Raw genomic sequence first — 18,793 nt, forward strand, 5'->3', positions numbered from 1 at the left:
CTGTATACCTTATTCATGGCAACATATGTCGGGCCAGGCTTTCCCTACACATCAACATCGTTTTCTGGGCGCGCGTCTCTGCAGGCACCCTGCCACTCGAGTGCCACAAGTATTTATTATTCAAACAACTGTGTTCCTGTATTCTGTTTTTTGGAGCAGAGGAGGAGCAGAGGTCTGTGTTTGGTGTTTTGGACATGCTCAGCTACCTTCTCCATCAGTGACAGCTCCACATCAAACCTGTCCCTGCCAGACTCCCCACCCCCACCCTATTAGCCCCACAGCTATGAGTTACTCTGCTGTGCACACCAAAACTTCTGTTGTGCTACACTTCTTTCATTATACACACAATTAAATGGAGAGTATGATCCTATTTTGGGAATGTTCTTGCTTTGTTTTCTTGCTAAGAAAAGAAATTAGTGTTTTATATCTGTGCGTCTTTAAGAGAAAAAACAATATCCAGAGGTTGGCGTGTTGCGTTAGAAGAATAAAATAACAGTTCTTTCTTGGGTAAAAAAAAGTGTCACTCACTCAAGCAATTTCTTGGTTTCACTTTTTCCTGCATGTACACACACGCGCACACACACACACACACACACACAAACACACATATTCACAGAGTAAAGCCGTCTTTGAGGAAAAGCCTTCCTCTCTATATCTGCGGCTCCTTCCTGTGCTGACAAAAACTAGCTTCACTTTGCATACAATATTCATGCCGTGTCTGAAAAATGAGGCTTGAAGGTCTGGTCATCTGAAAGACCGGGCAATCAGCGATTGTCTCTGGTCCTTATAAAAAAGAATCGTTCCTCTCCGTGCGAGGAGACGGCTGTGAATGGAGTTTTTTTGATGAGTGACACCCTCAGTCATACTGTTGCGTTTTATGCGTGCTGCTCATTAATAAAGAAACACCCCAGAGAGGGCAACGGGGGAGAAACTCTGTCAGCGGAGCGTGTGTGCACGTAACTTTTTTGTCTTTTGAAATGTCAGGTGCAATTTCTGCTCTGTGATCTTCTGAAAGCAATGCTCGGTCCCGCAGTCGTGTAGCTGTTTACCGTCTCTGCTTTTTTTTTGACTCCTGTCAGTTTTCGTAACGAGGTGACATGTTTGTGGGATAGATGAGGCAATGGAAAGAAAGGGTGTGAAAATACTTTAAGCATACCTCCAGGGGTGTAGGAAAAATAAATCTTTAATGTATACACAGCTAACCAGTGATCAAAGGCCTTGGTGTGGTTACTAGTAACAAACAGATATGATGGATATCATTTGGGCCTTAGATCCTTAGATTGGCATTACAAAACAGATATTATAAAACATTTTTTTTTTTAAATAACAATGCAATAAAAATGTATATTAATATATAATTCATGTATATATATTAGTACTGACAATCAATTTTTTTAATCAGATTAATCACACTTTTGTTGTGTGATTAATCAAGATTGATCACACACTTATTGCCATTTGATTTTGTTTAACAAATTAATTTTGTTGTCATTTGCTATATCCAGTAAAGTAAACAATCAGATTGAAGGGCAATCCTCAAAAACCAAGGACCCTTGGAGACTCTGAAAGGACACAAAATAACCAAATTATATAAGGAGTCCATATAATTCTATTATATAATACATTTATGCACACGAAGCACCCATGAAAAAAAAATTTACAGAAAAAAAAGAACAACAACAAAGAGCATGTTTTCCTTTTAGATGAGTCAAGCTGTTATACCGAACAGGACCATATGGAAACAGCAAAAATACTCCTAAATCAATCGCTTTAACTCTGACCGCATAAACCCACGATTAATAAACACAGCAACGTACACATGACGAATCAAACATTATCCTGAGTGTGTGTGGAAACAAGGTGAATGAACTGAAATGTACATAAATGCAGCGTGTGATCAGTGATCCAGAGCGCACATACACGGTTTGTTGTTTGTGCATCAATATAACGCGCTTACTGTATGTTTTGGACTGTTTGTTTGTTTGTTTGTTTGAATTTGATTACTGGATCACTGAAAACTTTCCCAGAGTTTTACGACTTAAAATGGTCTGATGAGCAACAAACAGATAAGCAGAATCGGGTTAAAGTGTTAGAATGGACATTTCCTCCTACTAGGGTTACAGGTGCTTGTAGATGCTCAGTGTGATACTGACTAACTCCTGACTTCTAAGATCATCTAAATTCCGTTTAATGACGCAGCTTCACGTATTATAATGGTATAATTTTATATATACTATATATATATATATATATATATATATATATATATATATACTATATATATATATATATATATATATATATTTTTTTTTTTTTTTTTTCAATCATGACCGTCCTCAGAATAGTTATAGCATGTTTCTAAATATGGCAATGTATTATCCTGTAGCAGATCTAGGCATGTGGAGCTGGGGGAGGTGGAGGGTCTCAGAGGAACTCTGAGCGCTGCAGGACCAGCTTACATCAAACAATGAACCAGACTATTTAAATGCTGAGCTAGCAATCTTTTTGGCTGCAGGATCAGCAGAGGCCAATCAGTTTCATATACAATAATAAAATGGTAATATGCAATTAACTTTGATTAATATAATTAATTAATCTGCACATGTAATTGTTTTTCTTATTAGTTTACAGTCCCAATAATTTCATTTTTTCTTCCAAAATGCTACAATTATTATTTGTTCCAGATTTGTCATGTATGTGCATGCTTCTGTTAGTGTGTAACCATTTGCTGAACAAGGTAGTATTCTGCATTTTTTTAAGTATAAATGTTATCAACAGATGCTTTGATGTTATACAAGAATACACATGCATCTCTTAACAAGAATGCAGATTCACTCCTGCATACAAAATACATTTCTGCACTCAGCTAAAGGAAAAGTCATTTAAACCTGTTAGCTTTTAGTGAGCATATTAAATGTGTCAACTTGTAAGTAAAACGCTGTAAATGCTTACAATATTCATGTTTCTCTATTTGTCAACCAACACTTCATCACAAATTCATTACAAAAGCCTCTCAAATGCCTGCAGTGGGAATGCTCTGTACAGCGCATTTATTTTTGAAAAGACATCATCCATTATGGTTCATCATTGGAGATTTGCTTTCGCTTTCAAAACGAGATAAATATTTTTCTATCATAAATTCTTTAAGCTCGTAAGCCACGAAAAAATAAAAGCTACCTGCTCTTCTGCACAGTAATTTTGCATTTAAAAAACACTAATGGACTTGTATGTCAGTTCGTTTACTGAATAATTAACAGCAGCATCGTGTGCACAATGCGCAGCCATACATTATTGATCCCTTGGTTGTTTTTGACTTCTGGGTTTTTATTTCAATTAATAAACACTCTGTGGTTGGAATACACACACACACACACACACACACACACACACACACACACACACACACACACACACCTTTAAGAATTATGGTATGCATATATGGTGTGCATATTAATATATTTATTAATTGTATTTTCTCTCTCTCATTTTTTCAGAACATCGAAGGCTGAAAACATTAGGAAGAGCCTTGGAGGCTGCAGACAGAGTGAGTTGTGATGCTCATATGGGTGATACAGGTTAGATTTCTCCTGATCGCATTCATTCCTGTAACTTTCAGCTATATCTCAGATATGCCTTCCCAAAAACCCATTCTGTAGGGTCAGTACACAAAACTAGAGTGACCGTAATCAATCTCATCTGAAGTGTAGAAACAGGGCCAGTGTGGCCTTATCACCCAAGGTACTATTACTGAAGTTTAGCTAACTAGAATCATAAATGTTTATCATCAAAATGGAGGAAAAAGTCACTTTTCAAGGTGAGTTTCACCTCTACAGGCACGGCGGGGAGGGTCAACACCACACCTAAACCCTTCACACTAGTAAACTTCATTAACCTATAGGCCATGTGTTGGAATACTGATGCAAAAAGCAGCTTGTTGTATAGATGTAGAAACAGGAGGGTCGTTAGGCTGTTTTAGAAGAGCTTTTGTTTCTGAGACGGTAGTGTTGCTATGGAAAGGAAAGGAGGCCCCAGTAGTGATTTACCAGCTTATAGTCTGCGTCTCAAGGGCATTTACATTATCAATTAATGGAATATTTAAATACTTAGCTTATGGAAATGTGGCTGACTGAAATGGCTATCCATACCTCTCAGCAGAGGCTGTAATTACATTTTCAGAACGTTTCAGTGAGAGCAGGCCAGTGGAAGAGAGCTCTCAGTAAGTCACCTGACCAACCCTGAGAAGTCACACTGGAGCTCACAATTGGATAATACTGCAGTCACCAGCTTCTCAAGCCATACAGGTATATGGAGCACAGCAAGTGAGCTTGTTTGAGGATTTCATCTATACAACCGAGGTCTGCAGAAGAACTGAATGCACAACACTTTGGACCACACTAGCTGCGTCCCAATTAAGAGGCTGCATCCTTCGAAGGACGCTGACTTAAAAGGCCACAAAGGTCGGAACAAGCTTTGTTAATCGGGACGGTCTAGCCTTTGTAGGATTGTTTTTGTCACTTATACTGTGGCAACTCCCGTTGATGAGTGGCAGTAATGTTTGTACTGGACTTTTATTAAACTGTCTGAAAAGAAAACGGGGTTCACAAACTGTCTAAATATTCACCATGGTCCATTTATCCATACGATTGCATCTTAGCAAGATATGTCAACATTTAAACTGCTTTAAACTTTTTTAAAACATTTACATTTTTATCATCAGATATTTGAGTAAGTTAAAACCAAATACTTGCGTATTTCTGTAAGGGTAATTCTACAATTTCTCTAAAAAAAAAACTAAAAAAAAACATCCTGTCGGTACTGGTGCGCAATAAATTCTGGGATAGGCAAGGTCGCGAAGGATCCATCTGCACAGGAAACGAAGGACTCATTTGAAGGCCGCATTTGAAGTAGCCTTGGAATTGGGACAGCCTTCGTCGTGCCACGGGGACACAGTCGGCCTTTCGAATGCAGCCTCTGAATTGGGACGCAGATTGGAAAAAAGTTGCCTGTTCTGATGAGTCTCAACTTCAGCTGCGACATTTAAATGTTAGGGTCAGAATTTGGGCGTAAACAACATGAAAGCATGGATCCGTCCAGGCTACTGGTGGTGCAATGGGAAATTTTCTTGGCACACTTTGGGCACCTTAGTACCAATTGAACATTTTTTTATTGTTGCTGACCATGTCCATCCCTTTATGACAACAGTGTACATATCTTCTGATAGCTACTTCCAGCAGGATAACGTGCCATGTCACAAAGCTCATATCATCTCAATCTGGTTTCTTGAACATGACAATGAGTTCACTAAACTCAAATGGCCTCCACAGATCTCAGTTCAATAGAGCAGCTTTGGGATGTGGTGGATCAGGAGATTATCATGGATGGGCAGTCGACAAATTGCAACTGCGTGAAGCTATCATGTCAACATGGACCAAAATCTCTAAGGAATATTTCCAGCACCTTGTTGAATCTGTGCTATGAAGAATTAAGGTAGTTCTGAAGACAAAAGAGGGTCCAACCTGGTACTAGCAAAGGTGTACCTAATAAAGTGGCCATTGATTGTGGCCTTTGATTGTAAATCTGACAGTAGTTGATGGGATGAAATGGATAAACCTGGGACCAGATGTGAACTTGATTTGAACCCGCATCTCCCACATGTGCACCTCATAGCAATGTGCTAAACATAAGGCCATGACCCTCAAGAATGGTTCATCACGGAGCCATTGGAGGATGTACTTACACCTCATTTAAGGTTTGAGCTATCTGGTATACTAATGGCTGGTGTCTGTGGAAAACACCAAGCAGAAGGCGTGCAACACATTTAATTTGCCTTGTTTAGTGAGGAAAATCCAGCAAATGTGTTTCTTTTTCTGCTCCCCAAATGGTCTGGCACTGAGACAAAGACATCGTATTCCTCATGCACAGTTAACCTTTTCATTAAACTACATTGCATAATTATCGCAAGAAGCCCCAGCATCCTCTATTGTTGTTTAATTAGCCAGTTAATGTTGTTAGTCTGTGCTGCAAACCATTCATTTGTCTTGCTTAAGGAGCCTCTCTTGCCGTAACGGGGAGGAAATTGAGTTTGTTATTTATTGTGAACAGAGACAAAGTGACGGTTATTAAATTTTAATAAGCTCCAGTTTACACTGCTGAGTTGTTGATGACAGCGAAGGCTTTATTACAGGACGGCGCTAACCACCAGTAAGCAATGAACTGGTTTGCACACTGTGATGCAAGCTTCCTACCTTTTCCACGGAAATAGGACTTCCTTTCTTTCTTTATAAGTAAGTTATCCTGTGAGAAGACATGGTGCGCTATATGTGAAGTTGCAGTCATGTATTGATCCTGGTAATATTCCTTAGCACTTAACCTTTACACTAGCTGGACGGGATATGAAGTCCCTTATTGAATGTGTACTTTTATGCCTTCCTCTTGTGACGGCCCTAATCGATACGCTCTGCTTCATTAGTTAGCAGAGCTCTCAGTTTTCTCTCCTTCAAAGCTGAAATGTATCTACGTATGGCAAAAAGGGGAAACCAGGTGCTTGTTAGACCAGGAGTTCTTTGTCAGTCCTGTTACTGGCGTACAATAGTAAATCAATACTTACCTTGTTTGGTGCTAGATTTAAGATTATATTTAGTATGAATAATAATATTACTTCTTTAGCTTGGGGCTATTTTAATCCTATGTATTTTTAGAAAATAAACTCATAATACGTTTATGTTCTTCTTTTCAGTCATCAACAGAGATACAAACTAATTTAATTTCTACCACATCACGGTGGAAATGACAGTTGAGTGTCAGCTGTAATTTACTTAAAATGTATCATTTTCATACAGTAAAACTTGCAATGGTATATTTCACTGTATATATTATCAGTTTGATGTTCAGAATGGCAAAAATAAAAATGTTAGTTCTAGTAGTAGTAAAATCTACAGCGTCAGTAGTTGATGAAACCAAAAAATACTTTACACCTCTCGGATAAAGTTTTTTTTCTGTGCGGTTCTGTTTTTATTTTCATTCCCCTTAGCTGTTTTCTTTTTGGATTCACGCGATTAATCACCCTCAAACCCGCATCTGTTCCTCTGCACACCTTCACCTGAAATTCTGCATTCGGAGTCCCCGAATTACATCCATCTTCCCTGTGCAATTGGTTGACACATTATCTCATTAAAATTTACAAAGAAAACTCCTTCTCTTTATCTGCAATAATCTAATTAGCATGAGGCAGATGGTTTAATAAGCGATATCTGCGCCGTTTAGCCTCCCAGACGCCCAGGTGGAGAGCCAGGGAGACTCCTCTGGATGCCTCCTCTCTCCCTGCCTGTGAATGGCTCTCCTGGGCTCATATTATTGCTTCCTCTGCCTGAGGGTCGCAGCGCTCGTTGCTCTCCAGATATGAATACAGAAGAAGAAGCTGAGGGAATCAAACAAGATAGAACCCTAATTATTTTGCTTATTAACCAAGCCTAACTAGTTAACAGATGTTCGGAGGTTTGCACAGCAAATTAATGCATTCTTTCCTTCTATTTTTTCTTAATTTTATATTGTTTTTCTCATCTACGTGGTTATCAGGGATAATAGCATTTGCCCCCGGGTGAAGATCAATATCATATTATGCAATCGGCTTGTCGTCGCCATGTGAGTCTCCTCGCCGTGTGAGTCTATCAGACGTGACTGGGAAGAGTAGAAGGGCGCAGAGATCGAGGAAGGCCGTCATTAAGAAGAGGAAAAAGTCCAGTGACCAGATTACATTACAACCATGTTTTTTCCCCACTTCTGACAGTTCTACCAGCTGATAATGAGGCGACGAACCCACTGTCCAGACATGAACGCTCAGATGAAGTCCGGCCGACAGCTCAGCCGTAGCCACTACATCCTGAATCTAGGCAAATAGGAGCTGGACAGGCTTTCGCTTCAGTACTGAAGCGGAGGGAAAGATCCGCTTAATTACCTCCCCAACTTTGAGTTGAGGTCTTCTTACTGACCGGCTGAGAGGAACCGTAATAAGAGCGGATTTAGAATAAAAAGATGTGCCCATCTACAAAGGCAGAAGGCAGAATCGGGCTCAGATTGATGGCTGGAAATGGTGGGGAGGTCAAGGCGAACCCGTGAAGCATCACCCCAGTGAAGGATATGGCAATACGGCCCAGCAGAGTCAGAGTCATAGGTGGTCTGCTTCCCAGTTCGCCCAAAACCCGAGATGTGCTCATAAGCAACACAAATGGAGCTGCTCCATGCGTCTACACACTGAAAAGACCTTAACGGCCCCCATTAACACGGATCAAAGAAGAGGTCTTATGGAAGGCAGCTGTAGAGTTACTCTAAAGCTGAAAGTTACTGGGTAAACCAATTTTCTTTCTACCGAAAAGGAGGAGCTTTCTTTATCTTTTACCATTCAGAACAAACTAACCTAAATCTCAGCCTTAAGCCTTTTGTCTATATTAATAAATAGTTCTTCCAAAATGTCTTTCAATAATGTGTCAATAAATAATAAATGCACATTTATTCAATTGGCCATTGATTTATTTATTGACATTTTATTATGTATTGAAAGTTATGTTGGCATATACAGTATATACAAGTAATAACTTTCTGAGCAGTGTTTAAAAGCACCCCAGATTCCGTATATATTCACGTTTTATGGTCAAATCCACCTAAAAATTTATTTTGTTGTCCAGAAGATACTGTAACCATTTGTGGTTTAGTTTTAATGCTGGTAGAGAAAAAAACATTTTAATATTGAAGAAAATTAACGCTTCACCTTATGAAGTCATTTTATTATATTTTAGAAATTTAGCCCTCGCAAATCTGGTGAAACAAGTACGCCCCATCACTACCTGGATTTGGTATCCAAAGTTTTTGTAATACTAACTTCTCGTTTCTAGATTGTTTGCTAATGTGACCTCTGTCCTCATATGATCTGAACAACATGCCAATTTAAACAGTCTGTGAACTAATCAGCCTCAGAAACACTTTCAAAGGAAATTGATTATTTCTGAAAGAAAACATGAAATTAGTCCTGCACTTCTTGCCTTAGGTTAGAGATTAGAAATCATGCTTATACTATCTAGTTCAACCCAGTACCAGCTCGCTCCGAGAGGAAGGACTCCAGAAGTTAATTACACTCAGCTGTGAATTGAAACAATATCTAATTGCGCGCTGGATTAATTACCAGCATCTGTGGTGTGCATGCATAAACAAGAGCCCTCATAAATAACAGCAGGTACATCTACATCTACACAGATGGGAATTCTACAGCAGAGCCCTCAGTTTACTCGGAAAACACGCTACTACTGTACTATTTGTTAGGCAAGACAAAATCTTTGGCCTAAAATCTTAATAAGGGTACTTTCTGGTTATTTACCAATAATCAAGATGGTTTATCGTGGTATTAATATTCGTCTTCGGTGACACAAGTGGTTAGCTGAGTAAAAGTCTTAAAGTGTCTCCAGTGACCACTTCTGCTAATGTGTGTGTGTGTGTGTGTGTGTGTGTATATATACCAACAGTGGTCCAAGGAGGAAAAAACCACAGCCGTGTACGTGTGCGCCATTTACCTGGGGAAGTGATGCACTGTGGGATGACAGCAAGCTGGAGGAGGAAGTGTAATGCCCTGTGAGTGTGAACTTTTTTTTTTTCAAGTTTTGCTTTTTATGTGGTCCAAATGTCTCTCTTTCCAGATGTCCACATAAAGACAGTAAGAGTTTAGAGTAGAGATTAGTTTTAACAGTTAGTTAGTCTATACTAATTATAATTAACCTAATTTAAGAACTATGGATCGTATTCGTTTTTTCTTCTGCAACTATGTTGGGTCTCTTATTCAGAGAGATCATCCCCTCCTGGGCGTGTTTACATACAACACTCTTCAGTTTAAAGGCATTTGCATAGCCAAATCCCTCCTCATATTATAAATGTAATTAAATCTCTTAACACAGAGGCAACCTCCGAATGTTTTCGCTGCTGAAGCACTTTTTCTCCTGCTGTTTTACAATCAATTAAAATGAAGGAGATTCACAGTCATCGCTGAAGCGCTCTGATCACCATCAGCTGCGAGTTTATGATGTGCACAAGACAGTCGCAATTAATGCGTAACCGCAGGTGTTCTGCGCCTGAGGCCGCCTCGGGAGGATCATATCTAACTTTGTGCGGACCTCAGTCAGAACTAAGACTTTGCACGCGTCAGGTTTGCATTAAGAATATTAATGCCCATATTAATTTTGTATTGACCTTTCTTAGCCAGCTTCATCCTGCAGTCCAAACAGAGAAAGAGGCAGTTTTAATTCCCCGGCTTGAAGGCAGAGAGCCGTCGGCTAATGAAAAAAGGCAGTCAAACAGAGCTGCTCACACAACATATTAAAATAGCAAGATCAATAGTCCACTCTATGATTACAGCCAAACATTCCCATATTCCCAAACAGCCGGCAGGGAAAAGTACAGCCCTTTCTGTTGGATGCCAGCAAATGAAATCAATTGCACCACTTTAAGCACAGGCATTGAAAGTAATAGATTTTAAATATTTGTGATGTCTCCAGTGAGTGTTTTGTTTGGGATGTCTATTTTAGGATACTCTTACTGCAGATATGTGCACATTGCACAACATTCTCAGCAACATTCAAAAAGCTTGTGGCCTCATGTCATTACGATAAAGTGAGTTCCTCAACTTTATGGTCATTTTACTGTGAAATCGCACACCATCTCTTCAATTTCTCAAGAATTTTTTTTGGTCCATGACCCATTTTTGAGGTCCCAAAATGTTTGCAACCCCACTGCACTAGTTTTAAAGTATTAAGCTAAACTCTGTAGCATCTCGGTTATATTCTTAAGATTAACACAATTTGCCATTTTAATATCATTTGTATTAAATCCGGCTGGTATTCTGCCATGAAAATATAATATACAGTTCTCACAGACCCCAGAGTTAAGAGCGAACTCATTAAATCGATGCCTCTCAGGTGAATGAACACTTCACAAAGTTCATTACTTCATCAGTTTGCAGGATTCACATACGCTGGATGATGTGTTTGGTCGCAAAATAAACTTCAGCAGCGACAGAGGGGACGAAAGGAGACGCGTTAAGACTTATGTTGTGTTTTTCTAAAGTCGACTTTCTGTGTAAAGATCACTCAGGAGAAATTACATTTCTGCTTTGATTTAATTAAAGCTAAATATTGGCCAATCGTCAACGGCCGGCCTGGCGGATGCTTGACACTATAATTATCTCCTGAGGTACTTTGTCTTAAAGGCTGCGCTCGAGCGTGAAACCAATTCCAGTGTTCACTCATCAGGGGCCACGTCGCTCGGTTCTGTTTGCTTACTGCTTCTTTAAATCGTTTCTGAATTGCGCCATTGGATCAAGCAGGACCGCTTTGTGACTCACATTGGCCGGGGAATTACAGCCACGCTGCTGTTAATGAAGAAAATAATTTAGTCTGTTTGGTGGTCTAGTAGATGGAACTTTGGAGAGCAAATTATTATGAGGCTTTAAAAGGCCTACTTTCTAGAGCGCAACTAAACAAAACGGCATTCGCAACACATTTTGCTTTGTCAATTTAATGTATTTGTGATAAAAATCTAGGACGATTATATATAAATAGAACTTGGCCATGAGTAATTTATTCTATGAATAAAAGTCTCTGCTAAAAGAGTGATGACCGAGATTGACCATGTGATCTCAAAATGGCGGCCTCCATGAGGTGATCCACTAAAATTAAACTCCTTTTATTTGGCCACTGATGCTCAATTATTTCTACATTCAACACATTTTGTCTGTATACCTTTAAGAAAATTAATTTCAGGGTCAACTTTAATTTCAGAGAGACTGAGAAGCCTGTGATTTGCACTCAGAAGAGTAGACAGATGCAAATGTTAGCAGATGTGGCCTCCCAGACCAGAAGTATTGTATTGCGGTGATGTAACTTGTAGACACTGCAATATGTTGCTTTTGATGGCACAGCAGAGTGTTACGACAAGCCGAGAGTATCCACCCATACATGTTCTATACTTTTTGTCATTGACTTATCTACTCCCTCTCTCTTCCCTCCTCGTTCCTTCTTTCTTTTCTTGAATTATTCAACAATGTCACAGCAGTGACCTGTCCCTTGTCAGCACTACCTGCAGTACCTGCAACTCTGAGGCTGTGGTGATGTGAGGTCTGTCTCTCTTTCTTTGCTTTCTCTCTCTCTCCTGGCTGTAATTTGTGTCGGTGACAGCAGGTTGATGACTGAGCGGCAGCATATGTTTGTGTGTGTGTGTGTGTGTGCACAAAAGGCCTCCTAACACACATTTTCTCTCTCTCGCTGGCGTGTCACTGTGAGAAGCCTGGAGGAGACAGGCCGCGGGTTTTTTAACCCGGCGCTCTGCCGTTCACAGCTGCGACTTGTCACATTAGTCAACTCAAATTTTAAGAAAATCAATTCCAAAGTTTAATTCGCTCGACTCCCATGCCTGTTCTCCCTCCGTACCTTGGCCGTGGCGCCCCCCGCTACCCCCCAGCACCTCATGAAACAGACTCCCAAGGGGCACAAGTCATCAATCTTAAATCACGTCCTCAAAACTAATGGCGAAGCTCTGTGCCGGGCCTGCTAAATTGAATTATTAGTGGATTGACAAAAAACTGCTGGGATTATTTTAGGGACAGGCAGTGAGAGGCTTAATGACAGGAAGTGGGGGGTGGGGTGGGGGGGGGGGGGGGGGGGGGCTTGGTGGAGGGAAAGGGAGAATGTGGCCAGAGTGAAGTAGGAAGAGAAATGATTCAGAAGGGTCTTCCTCCTGCAAATCATCTTCTTCAGCTGCGGCATGTTCACCTCTGCAAGCTGCCAGTCTTTGGCTACAAATGCACTCTCTGTGAGGATGCGAACACAGACGCTTATAAGCTACGCAAGCAAGAGTGCATTGCCTTTTCAACGCCGCCATTAGGGGCGCTGAAGCGTGCGTTAGATTGTCCTTTTACAGTCAGTTTTCTCTTTCAGGTCAACCGCTATCAACGGTTTGAAGACACTTTAATCCTATAAAGCCTACTGTATCATATTTGATATGCACATTTTTAAGGCCTCCAAATTATCAACACGATCAAAACTTGGCTATGTTGTGCACAATCTAAAGTCCCCATGAATTCAAAATGGACAATTCTCTTTTTTTTGTGGAATATTGTAGTATTTATTGTAAACGATTTATCCGTGCACATCTTTGTTTTTATTCATGCGCCCTCCTAATCTTCCTCTCCCTCTTGCTGCGACATCGCTTCTCTTCTGTGATAACGTGTTTACTGGTGCGAGGGCAGGACAACCTGTCACTCACATGAGGTGAGATCGACCAATAACAAACCACAACCATCCAGTGAATTCCTGATGAACAAAATCAAGTCCCGCTCTACTTTTTTCTTGTACAAGATGCCGTTTCACTCTGATATACGTCACAATAGGAAAGAAAAGACTATTGCAACTTCTGTTTCATGCCGACCTATAACTAACTTGTATTGTTAGTAAAATTTCTAGATGAACACTTACTATACTAAAGCAACTTCATTTATTTAACTATCCATACATTGTTCCATTTAAAAGAATGTGTTTGGTTTATTTTACATATATTGGGCTTTACAGGGTTAAAGTTAAACTGTCGACATTTGTAACTAACTACCATTTGAAGGAAACTTTATTGGCGCTTTAAGCAGTTTGTAGCCACATTAGTAAAACAAAATGTGAAAAACATTTTTTATCTTAAGATCTTTTCTTCTCTTTGTTGTCTCTTTAGATTTTTCTTGCCTTTGACTGAGTGCTAACTTCACTACATCAGCTTTTTTTTATCTCTGGAGAAACTGCTAAATTTTGTGGTTGAAAGATGCTGAAAGTCACACAAAAAGTTAGAGTTTGAAACACACACTGAATTTGTAAGCGCAGTTACTGAATCTCAACTTTCTTACTTACTGGATATTTATGATAGTGTGTAAAGATACACATTTACAAAAGAGTTCAAAAACGTAATTCTTCATGAAAAGCTGGTGATTCCCATCACAACCTGATGTGAGTGGCCGTGTAAACTGATATTTAAAGATGTATTTTCATGGGGTTTTCCCTCCACCGGGTCTTGTGTTGTATATAAGCGCTACAGCTGTGCTCATGATGGTGATGGATGAAAGTTGCTCTCTCCCAGAGCGCGGCACTGAATTAAATTGAAAGGTACTGTTGATTCCCCCCGTTACCGCCTCAGAATCAAGTTTGTTAGAAATTGATTTAAGCCAAGGGGGTCTTTGTGGAAAGAAGGAGGCAGCGATTTCCTCTTGATGGGAAGGGATGATTAGATTTGTTTTGTCTCTCTTTTTTTTCCTTTGCTGGTGTCAGCAAATCACATCAGCTCTCTCCCTTGTCAACACATGCTCCTTGTTGAGCAGTCAAAGCTAATTTGCAGATGTGCCACTTGTTATTTTGCGCCTTGCTACTCGTTTCCCTTTTTCTTGTCTATCCTCCAAGATATTTTGACACTAAACGTTGACTTATCCTTTGCCACCATTAAAGCTTAGCTGTATATTGTGTGATTTGTGTAGAAACTTCAACTGTTTAGCCTAGATGAGGAGTTGGGAAGCTTTTAAAGGTTGGTTGTCATACTTTCTACCTTTTGTACAAGATGGTTTCCTATGGGAAAACTGAGCTTCTGACTCGTCATTCATCACCGGTGGTGCCGGTATGTTTTGCAGTCTCCAATGGCAGGAGTCTATCTCCGTATCATCCATCTTCAGGCTAAAGTCTCACCTCAGCACTGCAATTAAACCTCAACCTCTCGTGCTTAATAAACAAGCAGGGCATGTTAAATCAGATCAAATTTAGAAACAGTGAAGGTTATTGCATCTTCAGCTGTTTAATTCAATTCAAAGAAGGTTTAACTTTGGCCCCACAAGGTGTCAGTCAACGTGTCATCGGGGTTCCCCTAAGCCGCCCCGGGACGGTCCTGTTTTGAAGACTTCAGTCCTTCCCATCACAGCGACGGGGACTGAAAGAGACTAGCCTCGTAAACCTTCATGTCTGTGCCGTCCACAAGAGATTTGTCAATACACTGAGCCATATAGGTTCTGGCAGGCTTTCTTCAGGGAAGGCATTTGCCTTGAAGTACTGTCTTTTCTCATCTTCAATGTCAGCCCGCGGGCTGGAAGACAACATATGTTCTCTTCATGTCCACCAGACAAGGCCCCACCAGTCATATGACACATTATTGAGTTTAAACGCATCACATATTTCAGCTTTCTTCACTGCTACGAGAACAGATGGCCCAAATTACCATCGCAGAGATACTTTGACAAACATGCACTGTCCCGGCACCGGAATGACAAAATCATTAATTGGTCTCTGGTACGTTGGTGATTTTTCGCACAGCGTGAAGGCCTGTCTCAAACTCACAGATGTAAAAGATTAATCTGTTGCCTTCAGGTAGGTGAGATGAAAATCAATGCCCGCGATGACGACTCCTCACTGTTTGGAGTTGCTCTCCTCTTTAAACACAAGAGGAAAGCACTTCCTCTTCCTCCTGGGAAAGTCTTTTTTTTGTCCTTGAAGAGAGTCAGTGATGGTGACCCCTCTGGCTGTTGTAATTATGACAATTTGAGGAATGGCCTGCAACTATCAGTGATTTCCTCCCATTTACTCAATGTAGAATTTAATTGATTTTACCACCCAAGATGCCTACTAAATATAATCATATTCTAAATTCTACCCTTTCTCCATGAAGAAATATTATTTTCCACTCTTTCCGCTTGCATTTTGGCTGCTCTAAAACTACAACTTATTATTATTATTATTATTAATAGTTTATCAATATGATTTAATTATATAAGACTAGTACTAGTTAATTAAACCGTTTAGTCATCATCATGCAAAAGTATTTGATTGCAGAATGACATGATTGACTATTCAGAATCAAGTATTCCAGAGAGTTATTTTATAATGTTTATTGTTATTTTAAAGTGTTACCCAAGTATTTCATAGTAAGTTAACCTATGTGTATGAAAACGCAGTTCATTTTTTAATATTCAGTCAAGTATTTCAATGCAGCCATAACCCGGAGTCCCACGTTGAGAGCTATAATCTTGCTGCGCTCTGGATGTGTGGAGTCCTTGTTAATGTTAAACAGAGATTAGCCCTTTCATTTGCCATACAGCTCAGTTCTCGCCCCCTCGTCTCCTCTGCCCCCTTCAAGTATTCAAAATTAATACTACCCTCAGCTCCGAGGCCACTGTCTGATATTAACAAAGTAATAAAGAGAATGAATTTTTTAAAGCATATATTCGTAGAGGGTTAATATTAGACTGTTATCATCGAGAGGTCAAGTGATGTGGGGAATTTTGCTGTCAGTTGTAGGGGCTCTGCAATTTTGATAGCTTAGTCGTTATTCGTTTAACTTTATTTTATATGCCTTAATATATGGCGTGTAGGTGAGAAGTCTTTTTTTTTTGCAATGAGCTTTTTTATGGTTTGTAGTTATTTTAACCACCGTTTGGGGAATAGTTTGCACTGCTTAAATGGGTAAATAGCTAATTATGGATAAATGTTAGGGTTTTTTGGTCATTGAACACAAACATTATTACCCCTTCTAGTTAGAAAGATGTGATGCCATCTCTCCTTATCCTCCATCTACCTCTTCAACGTCTCAGTTGCTCTCACTTCTTTTTGGTTGTCGTCTCTCTCCATTAATCTTTCTGAAAGGCCTGATATCATCCATCTCCCCAGTCGGCTATTCCCGAAGGGTAAATTACTCCAGAGGCCCGCGTGGCCCCGCTCTGTATCAGGTTGACCCACGTCTTGTTTGCCATTTTGTGTACGCCGCTGTTTATTTAACAAGGAGCATAGTGAGAGGGCCTTCCAGAGACGGTCCTTTGATAGTAACTTTGACACCCGAGCTGAATAATAACCCTCATTATGGAGTGGCTGACAGCTCCTGAAAGAGCTGATTTATGAATATGCTGGGGGCTGAAGCCTGCTCGCTCTCCACGGCTCCGCCAGCATCTTGGGCCGCCACCGTCCCTGTGCTTCCACCTTCCTCTCCTTTTCCCCTTTTTGTGCTCGAGATTACAGGCACGTTATGTCAGGAGACTGTAGGCCAGTCTGAGAACTGAAATCAACGGTAGTTGTCCATTGAGACTAAGAACTAAACCTATTACCTCTGTTTTGATTAAAAAGAAGGTAGGTCGGTATATGGATGGATGGATGGATGGGTAGATGGGGTAGGTAGGTGGTTAGGTGGATGGATGGATAGCTAATCTTCAAATCTTTTGTTAAAACTTGCTCTAAAACAATTAAAACTAAAACTTGCTTCTAAAACAATTTTCCTTTTCAGACGACATCTTCAAGCCCTCCAATTTTCAATCCCTCCCTCTGAACATGTCATGCGCAGGCCAATTCTGATGATCCAGTCAATTCCTGATGGATAAAATGCCATATTCTTTTTTTTCTTGGATACTCTCTGAAATACATCACATTAAAGTAAAATGGTTTGCAAAGTGTTACATATTTGACTTTAAAGTTGATTAAAGTTAAACTTTACTATGCATTAATGCTGTAAATTGTAAGTCAGTTCATGAAAAAAAACTGTTCAAGTAAAAAAAAAAACGCAACACTTGCAACTAGTTCTTTTTATTTTTCGGATAGTTGTTCATGAAATTTTAAACCCACCCATGAGCCTTATATATATTAACCTTTTTTAAATATAGCCCATATCAAAGCTTGCCTAAATAAAAGATGAGATATACACTATACTTCTCTTTTTTTTGACACCCCAGCAGAATCAATTAAGCAGGAAAGGGAATAGGGATCTCTGGGAAGACTGCGGGTTTGGAGAGGCCTTGAGCCCGAGCTTTGGACACCGTGGAGGTGGGATATCCAGTGGATATGCATAAACGGGCTGGGGAGGATGAAAGCTGTTCAGCAGATAAAGCCATAGCAGCCTGTCGGAATCCTGCCACGCCAGCCCTGATTTATGACCATCTCAGTCAGACTCCCTACCAAATCCACCCGCTGCCTTTTTCTTGAGTGGAGATGCCCATGTTTGAGCCGATAGCACAACTACGCATACGCACGAGGTGAAGACAAATCGCTCACAGGACTGGTACCGTTAGACTGTCAATTTTGTCCTAACCCTAACCCTTTGAGAAGAAAGACTGTTTCCAAATGTTGTATATAAATCTACTGTTTACATTGAATAAGTCAATGATAGTGGATTTTCATGCTAAGTTGTTTCATATTCGTTTACTGCCTGTTTGGTTACCACAGCACCTATAAGCCAATGCTGGGTGAATTAAGAAAATTTACTAGCCATAAATGTCTTTTGATAAATTAATCATTAAAATAAATTATTTATTAGAATTATATGTTAATACATTTCTGCAGACATTAAACTGTATTTTGCATTATTTTAATTCATTAAATGAAATATTTTATTATTTTTATTTTATTCAGAAGAAATCTACTCTGTTTGCCAGTTGGTCGGTAACTTTATTAGGAACAGCTATATTTTATTTACCCGCCAAAACCTTTACTTTGACAAGTGTTAGTTTGAATACACTTGCTTTAGATATTCTATGTCCATTACAATACTCGTTGGCTACAGATAGCAGAGAGTGACAAAACATTATGTGATTGTTCCACAGTTTTGTTTTAATCTTAAAGTTTAAATGTGAATAAGCTGTTCTTGTTTTCCTTCTCTGTCAATCTACTCTCCCATAAATACTGTATGAAAACCAAGAAGTGCACAAAAACTTAATTGACACCAAAGCTGAAACATGATGCATGATTAGCAGCAAGGCCCACTC

The 18,793-nt window shown here is 39.8% G+C and overlaps 1 protein-coding gene across 1 annotated transcript in view; it reads left to right on the plus strand.

The window, feature by feature from the left end:
- The window catches only part of LOC143742257 (uncharacterized), a 38,174-nt gene that overhangs the window by 18,927 nt on the left and 454 nt on the right, over nt 1–18,793 (plus strand). The window contains exons 8-9 of the mRNA XM_077235030.1: nt 3,495–3,575; nt 9,513–9,618. Coding sequence (XP_077091145.1) covers nt 3,495–3,575; nt 9,513–9,618 — 187 coding nt within the window. The remainder of the gene's footprint in view (nt 1–3,494; nt 3,576–9,512; nt 9,619–18,793) is intronic.

The sequence above is a fragment of the Siphateles boraxobius genome, unplaced genomic scaffold, assembly GCF_051911475.1.
Source record: "Siphateles boraxobius isolate OS27281-9 unplaced genomic scaffold, OSU_SipBor_1 19, whole genome shotgun sequence".
NCBI lineage: Eukaryota > Metazoa > Chordata > Actinopteri > Cypriniformes > Leuciscidae > Siphateles > Siphateles boraxobius.